Source organism: Rhododendron vialii, chromosome 11a, assembly GCF_030253575.1.
Source record: "Rhododendron vialii isolate Sample 1 chromosome 11a, ASM3025357v1".
Classification (NCBI taxonomy): domain Eukaryota; kingdom Viridiplantae; phylum Streptophyta; class Magnoliopsida; order Ericales; family Ericaceae; genus Rhododendron; species Rhododendron vialii.
Window position 1 is genome coordinate 27,009,497 of NC_080567.1, and position 8,908 is coordinate 27,018,404.

The following is an 8,908-nucleotide window of genomic DNA, read 5'->3' on the forward strand; positions in this document are numbered from 1 at the left end:
AAGCTTGGTCGAGTTACTACTTGGCTCGACTCGGCTCGTTTTAATCTCCAATTTACTGCTTGTTGATGTGTTGTCATTCTTAATTACTTATCCAAGTGTTTGCTCTAAGAATATGAGAGAGAGAGAGAGAGAGAGAGAGAGAGAGAGAGAGAGAGAGAGAGAGAGTAATGTGGTGGATGGTGACTGTGGAGATAAAAACACCCGTGCACCGGCCCTTTAACTTTTGTAAATCCCTAGCCTACCCAGTTGATCAACTATTATCCAATTTACAAAGGCCTTGTGGAGAGAGAGAGAGAGACCCCCAGCCTTCCTCTCACTTTCAACTTCACTTTTCTCCGCATTCTCTTGCTCAATAGTCATTCCCATCCCATCTCATACAACTTGTGGATGGTCCATCTATTTATCCAGTTACCCATTCAGTCCAATCAAGTTTCAGCTGGATTTATTAATTCGATATTCCTTGGCGTGCTACCATGTAGCAGCGTTCGCGTGGTGTTCTCAACAAATCACATAGCTGCGTGTTTAGCAGGAAGGGCCTGATGACATACTTTTTGTAAGGTGAGTAAAAACCAGGGTGACGCACATCATGCACATCATGTGCATTGCACATTTCTGATTTGCCAAAGAGGTCCGGAGCACCATGCAACGATACCACATGGTATTCCTGGAATATCCAATAATTTTTTTCCCAAATTGTCCAATACACGGAGGTCTCAGACAAACTTTTAGTCAGCATAGTTGGAATCACAAGCCATTTGCAACCGAAGGAGGTTTTTGGGACAATTTTTCAGCGTTGGAAATAACATTACATAGCTTCAGGAAAGAGAAAATCATCAAGAGTTCTATCTCTATAACTTACTGTATAGAACAAGTTTCTATCCTTGTTCACCTCCATAATTTCCTAAAATCGTCATTGGAACTAAATTTTCTCACCTCTAGACCTATTGTACACTTGCTAATTGCTCTAGATTCATCAGCACTGATCGCCGTCGATTGGCGGTATTGTGTCCGGAATTCCCTCCGACAAGCAATAAACCGGTGGGATCGTCAGCATACTTATCTTCCCGTAGGCATTCCAGCAGAACGGATCCGACATGATCCGTCCCTGAGCCGGAAGCAATTCTATGTCGGAAAAAGTGAGGTTAGTGCAGGGGACCGCGTCGCTGCACGCCAGGTGCAGCGGTGGGCTCTTGATGCTGTAGGTGCCCTTGACGTTTGCGTACGTGATGTCGGAGATGTGGACTGCTGAGGTTTGGTTGGTGCAGCTCTTGGTGAGACAGTAGTACTGGTCTATGATGATAGGGTTCCTGACATTGTCCATGTGAATATTGTTGAAGGTCACCATGGATACTGATCCTGACCCACCTTGGTATGTTTTGATCCGAATGCCGTTGTCGGATTGCCTGATCACTGAGTTGGTCACAGTGATGTTCGAAACGCAGGCTCGGGAGTTGCGGATGCCGAGGCTGCCGATACTGCTAGTTCATGAAAACTAAGATGAGTAATGATATACGAAGAGAGCAATTATGATTTCATATAGAATAATGTGGCTGAGCTGAATTATGAGCAGTCCTATATTGAAATTACTAGCAAAAAGGTGTAACATAGAACTAAACTCCGAAGGAAATTTATGCAAGACCTGAATATTCCTACCCTAATAAGTCACATAATTCGCTTGCCTGAGCGGTAGAGGGAGCGCGAGCGTAAAAGCGTCTTTTGAAAACACATCCTAACCTACTGCAATTCGCCAGAGCAAGGATTGAGAGCGCGAGCGCAATGCGAGGATTGAGAGCGGAAGCGCTTCCTTTAAACGATTATGTGACTATAAGTCCCTACCCCTTGCTTCATTTAAACTTACTATAAAAGAAGGGGGGAATTGTTGTACCTTATCCCATGGCTGGGTGCACAAGATATGTTCCTTATATCTACATTGAAACAACCAGCTCCAATAGACACACAATCATCACCTGTATGAAAAATGAAAAGAGTATAATGAGCTTGGGAGTACTTCATGGGCAAAAGAGGAAATTTTAAGGGCTAGTGGAAATTTTACCATTGGAGATAATTGTGTTGTATATTTTCACGTTGTTTGTATTTTCTATGTGGATTCCATCTGTGTTGGGACTTTGAGAAGGGGCTTTTATGTAGAGAGAGTCTACAAGGACATCCCTGCAACCATCAAACCTGAAATGGAACTGTGGACTGTTCTTGATCTTGAGCCCTTGTACTGTCAAATTGGAGCTCATGAAGAACCTTATTGCCTGTATTTTAGCACATTAACATATGGAAATTTTAATGAACCTTTCTGTAATGGAATTTGAATTCTGGAACATAATGTCAAAAACCGAACTTTCATGCATACTGACATGCGTTTTGTTATCCTTCTATTTCAAACTAAACCTATGCCATTAGGGCTCTTTTTTTTCAAAACGTTACTGTCACATCATTCTGTATGAATTTTCTGCATAAAGCTTCTGTTTGCACGAGTGCTTGCACTTACCACTGGGCTATCACACGGGCCAGGCAAGGTAGTTCCATTAGGTCCCTGTGTCAAAGGCTTATTCAGTCAGTTGGAAATGTGAAATACTGTACAGACTGCAAAAAATGTATAGAAATTTTGTGCTCCAAATGAGGTGGTTGAGTTGTGAACCTCTTATCGCTTGAAAATTTTTGATGTTTTCAATTATAAAACTACCATCGCAACATCATTATGGTAGAATAATCTGTGTTAATCTTTTTAGGGTTGTATTTTTTGTGAAGCCGGTAAAGGTGCCGCTGGGAGGAGTGCAGATTTGCTTACTTTGTGAGGTTTGCAAGGAAGATTCCACCATTTCTCTCCTCTCCCATCTATTAAACCACCCCCTTGCATCGCCATTCCATTGACCCTGTAAAACACTAGCCATTGTCGCTTGCTGTTGCTCTTAGGCCATGACTTAGGTCCATCCGGTGGCATCAGAATTCCCTCGATCTATCCCATAACAAAGAAAAGAAACCAGACAATCGTTATTAATTTTTCATTTGCAAGTGTTAGTCCAAGTATCACAAAAAATCGCATCAATACCTGGAATATGAGGCTACTTTTACAAGGCCCCGTGAATATAGTGGATTGCACCATGAAAGAGTAACTATCAGGAACGAGTAGAGTCGCTGATTCGGATTGACAAGCAGTGTCCCAAGCCGATTTGAACGCTCGAGTGTCATCGGTGACTCCATCCCCCACAGCACCAAAAGAAAGCACACTGAAAACTGGGGTGGGATCATGACTTGGGGCAGAAGCCTCAGGTGAAGGAGATGGAGGGAGTGAAATCTGAGATAATGGCAGGAAATGTGAGTTTCCCTTGTGGGTTTGGAGCCCACCCTGTATTGGAAGCAAGAGAAAGCACAGTGAAATGGAGGAAAACAAAGTGAAAACCCAAGAAGGGAATTCCATGGGAAAACTAGTGTTTGGTTATGGGCAAGATTGAGAGATTTTGTAGCAACAGAATGAAGGGAAAGGAAACTTGGCCACTTAATGTGCTCTTTACATGGGATTTTTTTTTTTTAATCACTTTTGTTGGCTAGGAATCAAGTAGAGGTGTAGAGTAAGGAGAGGGTAACAAGTTGTTTTTGTGACCACTGAAGAAGACTTCCACAAGTGAGAGTGCAGAGGAGTTGAAGTCAGTTTTTATAGTTGGAAGGCCCATTTTGAGGCCCTGAGTGGTGCACCATATACTACTATTCTAATCATGCCAGAAACCGACCTGTTCCATTTGGATGCCTTTTTTTTAGGTGAGAATGTGGTGTCGGCATTTGAGCATTCAAGAGAAAGGGGAAAAAAGGAGGAGGAGGAGGAGGTGTGTGGAGTAGGAAGATGTATGAGAGAAGTGAAAAATAGAACTATGCCGGGATGTCGACGAGGTAAAGAAAACGACGTATTTTGGGCTTCCCGACGCTCGTTTCGATGCAATTTTATGTATTTTTATAGGGTTTTTTTAGGAAATTGCGTACTTTTTCAATCTTACCGACAGTCCAGTGAGTTGTTTTTGTCATTTTCTTTTTGCTTATGAATAGCCCATTTGATGGCTTTCCATTTGGTCACGAGTTGAGTTGTTAGAGCAAGGAGGTTGCTAGTTAGGGTTTACGATTCAACTTTAGTTGCACATCCAAAATATCTCATGGTGAGTAAAGGGGCCTGGCTAGTTTTCAGATTGAATAACATGAATTACAAAATTTGAAACTAGTTTAAACACTACTTTTATGGAAAACTCAATCTAAAATGGCGCGTTCGTGCCATTATTTTTGTAATTTCCTGCCACGCTTTTAGGGTTTTACTTCCAAATGAAAGAGCAAGGAGTTCGCGTGACACCGTAACGGGAACTTTATTCAAAAATTCTGTAAGTAAAATTGTCTAGTGACATCTCAAATAATAATTTTATGTTCTTTTTTTTTTTTTCTGCAGAGAAGACTTTTTCGAGCTTTACTCAAACTAGTCTGTATTCTCATGGTTTGATTTTTGGCATGTGTGTCCTCAAGTTTCAACACTTAGGCTCACATAAAGCTCTTGGCATGCTTAAAATGCTTTTACCTTTTCAATGGTTTTAATTTGCACTTTGTAATGGTCCATGGAGAACCAACCCACTTTGGATATTTTTGAAAATATTCTTTTTGGATTTTTACTTCTTAAAAGCTTATGGAAACTGCTTTGGGAGGTCAACATGAAAAAATTTACAAATCCGAAAAGATTTGGCCAAACGGGCATGAAAAAGCAATTGAAGAGTCTTACCTCCGAAGAGGTCGCAAGTTCGAATCTCACGAAATTTAAAGATTCCAAACCCTGAGGCCGCTGGAGGTTTGTCCAGTCATTAACTTCAAGGTCCCGGAATTAGTCGAGATACACGCAAGCTAGCCTTGTCTTCAAATCTTTCTCTCGCTTCTTTTGATGACACCTGTTGATTCCACTCGGGTTCACTTTCTGCCCTCCATAACTGTTTGTCAATGCCATTTTTAAAGGTAAATGAGGGAATATGCCTTGAATTAAAATGGATGATTTCATTGCACTTGGGATGATGAATTGATACATTATCTATCACAAGAAAAAAAGAAAAAAAAAAAAGAGGTGTAGAGAAAGTGGGGCTGGCAAAGAAATATAGACAGAATATACTGAGTCAATGAAAGAGGGCACTCAATCAAGTCTAGAGCCTTCCCCTAGTTGGAGATGTGTTGGTTTATGGGATAAAGGAGAAAGGATCTCCTCAATCTCTCATGTCATGTCTCCTGGGATATGAGACCCACCATGGAGTGGACCATCCAAAAAAAAGTGTTAAGTTGATCGAACATCGATATGTATATGAATGAAGCATATTTGCCACAAGAGAAATAGCCGGCCACAAAAGAAATGAAGGGTCAAACTGTGACAGCAAGAACTACGATTCTTCTTAAGAGTAGTATTCTTCAATCCAATTTTTTTCTGAAATAGCGTACTTTTTTTTTTATTTTAACAGATGTGAAATAGCATGCATAATACTATAGGACTTTCCTCTTCAGACAATAATGATTCAATTGAGTTTTGATCAATTTGATTTTTTGCATGAATGATACACATTGAGATTTACAAAATTAGCGGCTCGAATTGTTAAATGAGGTTGTCATGGGTTCCTTTTGAAGTCATGTTAGGAATCACATGAGGGAGAGGATCTTGGTCCCAGATAAAGTGCATGGTATTGAATTAATGATCTAGGCTCTCCCAGATTGTGTTGGCCTGATCGTAATGGATTGGGAATGGTGCTGTGCACATTCAGACCATTCGTCTCGGCAATTAATGGTCCGAATTGCTCGTGTTGTGTGTAATCTGACTAATCTCAACCATCCAACCGTCTTAACAATCCTGACCATTAATTACCGAGACGGACGGTCTGAATATGCACAACGTCAAACTCCCCAAAGTTTGGCTTAGGGTCTTAGGTTTCAAACTTCTCTTATGTGCTTCAGCATTCTATTACAAGAGATTAGTTATATCAAAGAAAACTAACAGTGTGAAACCTATATCGATCAGCTCAGAGGGCACATCATTTGAGCAGCTAGCTATAAACATTCTAACCATTATGGAGTACTATAGGTTATACTTTCTTTCTTTTCTTTTCTTTTTCAGACGATAGGATGTTAGTATTTGTTAGATTACTACGAGGCTAACCTAACCTCCTATACTTACGAGTCGAACTCTAGACGTCACGCTCCAAAAGAGCGCTACACGACCATGGGGCGAAACCCCAAGGTCATTAGACCTTCGGTGGTGGAAATGGAGTTAAGGAAAGTCGGTGTTTACGCTAGTGATTAACTTATACAGAATAATTTTTTGGTTTTGTTTTTATTCAATTTTTTTTGCATTTGTTAGTTTTACAGCAAACTTTTATGTGATATGAGTGAGTAAGGATGAGAAGAACCGGAAAAGTAAAAAACTATAACTTTTACGCAAGTATTTTGGGAAATATCCAAATAAAAGCTCGAAAAGTCAGTTTTTGGACCTTTTCTTGGATATTTCCCAAAATACTTGTGTAAAAGTCATAATTTTTTACTTTTCCAGTTCCTCTCATCCTTACTCACTCATATCACATAAAAGTTTGGCATAAAACTAACAAACACAAAAAAAAAAAATTGAATAAAGACAAAACCAAAAAATTATGATGCATAAATTAATCATTAACGTGAACAGATTATGCTGCAGACAGAAGAACATGAACAACACTAACACAAAAGTTATCTGCACACAGCTCGGGCTTAGTTTTAACTAAACGTGTGTTAAGAGAAGTTTAGTAATATATGGAATTTAGTTTTTAACTATTTCATAACGTTCAATAGCTCATTCAACGGGTAGGCCGATTGTAATTCTTTTTCCATAACTTAAGGTGTCCAGGTCAATTCATAATTCTTCACCAAGAGGAGGAGAACCATGAGAAGTAAAATTAGCAATGAGGTGGTGGCCGAAAATGAGATGGCCAAAGAGCTGGGATGAAATTCCCTCCCTCCCACAAGTCTTGGTTCGAACCCTGCGTGCAAATAGTAGGGCTCTTGAACTAGATGTTGTGTGAATGGCCCTTGGTCCCTAAAGAGTAAGTAACATTCCATACTGGGTAAGAACTCCGTTCGTCACGACCACGCCTAACCCATCCTTTCTACTAACCAAAAATAAATAAAAATTAATTAATTAGCACCCAGTTGTTTTTCAATTACCATCACCTTTCTGTCACCTCACCTAAGTCATTCATGATACATTTTAGTTAAATACCAAGGAAACAATTCAGGCAACACTAACAGAAAAAGAGAGGTTGTTCAAAAAAAAAACAGAAAAGGAGAGGAAATCTATTTATCAGTCAAATCTCAAGTCAACCAAAAATAAAATCTCCAAAATAACAAAAATACATGTCAATTACAGACATAGTGGGGAGAAACCATCTCTCTCTCTCTCATGTGTAATATTTTATCACTAGTAATTGCCTGTGCGGCGCCTTTCGAAACATAGTTTAAATGAAGTATTAAATCTCACTTTTTTGAAATTTTTGTGTGTGGATACAACGATTCTTTTTAATGTCATCTCATATGAGGTGACTCCCGGATATGTAGATGGTTCCACCTCATGCGAGAGGAACATTATAAATTTTTATTTTAAGAATAAGCTTCAAACATGGTGCATCTAACCAATTTCATAAAATAGTCCAACACAACAAATGTTTATCAAATCTGTTTAATTCCGTTAGTTGCATTTAGGGATAGCATCAGAGATGTTAAGAATGTATAATTATACGGGATTCCAACTCAAATTCAATTTTTTGAACGTCCACTCACTCAAAAGTGACACCTCTATTGCACTTGTTTTTTTAACTGATTTAAAAAAATAGAAAGCAAAATAGTTCCAAGATTACATATAACTAAGTAATGAGTACAGTTTAAAACTCTATCTACCTAAAAGGGTCCAACAAAAAACCTACAATCTTTAATTCCAGACAGATCATGAACTCCAAATCATCTATACAAACAGTTCAGGTTGTATTGAACAACAATTTTGTTCTCTTACCTATTAGTTAAAAAGAAAAAGAATTCGACGTGCAGAATTACTATTGGCCGCAAAAAATTACGCATGGCCGCGAAGAATTACTCATGGCTGTAAAATATTACTCATGACCGCGAAGAATTATTCTTTGCCAGAAAGAATTACTCTTGGCCGCAAAAAATTATTCCTACCCGAGAAGAATTATTCTTGGCCAATGGCCGCACAAAATTACTTTTGGCCGCATTGAATTGCTTTTAGTCGCATCGAATTGCACTTGGCCTCATCGAATTATTTTATGGTCTCGCATCGAATTGCTTTTAGCTGCATCGAATTTCACTTGGCTGCTTTTAATTGCACTTGGTCGCTAAAAATTACTCTTGGCCTCATCGAATTGCACTTGACTACATCGAGTTACTTTATGGTCTCGCAATTTGATGCGGCAAAGTGCAATTCAATACGGCTAAGTGCAATTCAATGCGGCCAAGAGTAATTCGATGCGATCAAGTGCAATTCAATGCGGCCAAGAGTAATTCATAGCTGCCAAGTGCAATTCGATGCGGCCAAGAGTAATTCGATGCGGCCAAGTGCAATTCGATGCAGTGCGGCCAAGTGCAATTCGATTTGGCCAAAAGTAATTCAATGCGGTCAAGTACAATTAGATGTGGCCAACTGCAATTTGATGCTGCCAAAAGTAATTCTCGGCCAAGAGTAATTTTTTGTGGCCAATAGTAATTCTTTGTGCGACCAGGAGTAATTCTTTGCGACCATGAGTAATTCTTTGAGGTCAAATGTAATTTTTTGCAGCCCAGAGTAATTGATCGTTGCCGGGAGTAATTCTTTGTGAACTTCTAATCTCAATCATTGGCTTCAATGGTTTAGATGAAG

General features: G+C 39.4%; 1 protein-coding gene across 1 annotated transcript; it reads right to left on the reverse strand.

Annotated features, from left to right (window-relative positions):
• Window positions 1–738: 738 nt before the first annotated feature.
• LOC131308684 (polygalacturonase At1g48100-like) lies at window positions 739–4,059 on the reverse strand. The gene is made up of 6 exons (XM_058335658.1): window positions 3,062–4,059; window positions 2,801–2,968; window positions 2,501–2,545; window positions 2,054–2,261; window positions 1,886–1,967; window positions 739–1,475 (listed from the first exon to the last, which is right to left on the reverse strand). The coding sequence occupies exons 1-6, from the start codon at window positions 3,428–3,430 to the stop codon at window positions 974–976; spliced, it is 1,374 nt and encodes a 457-aa protein (XP_058191641.1). The 5' UTR covers window positions 3,431–4,059; the 3' UTR covers window positions 739–973.
• Between the last annotated feature and the right edge of the window lie 4,849 nt (window positions 4,060–8,908).

Coding starts and splice junctions, on each gene's coding strand:
- LOC131308684 (XM_058335658.1), bottom strand. CDS start 3,430: ATGGAATTCCCTTCTTGGGTTTTCACTTTGTTTTCCTCCATTTCACTG. Junction 2,546..2,800: donor TTCCTTGCAAACCTCACAAA/GTAAGCAAATCT, acceptor CCTTTGACACAG/GGACCTAATGGAACTACCTT. Junction 1,476..1,885: donor GCACCCAGCCATGGGATAAG/GTACAACAATTC, acceptor ATGAACTAGCAG/TATCGGCAGCCTCGGCATCC.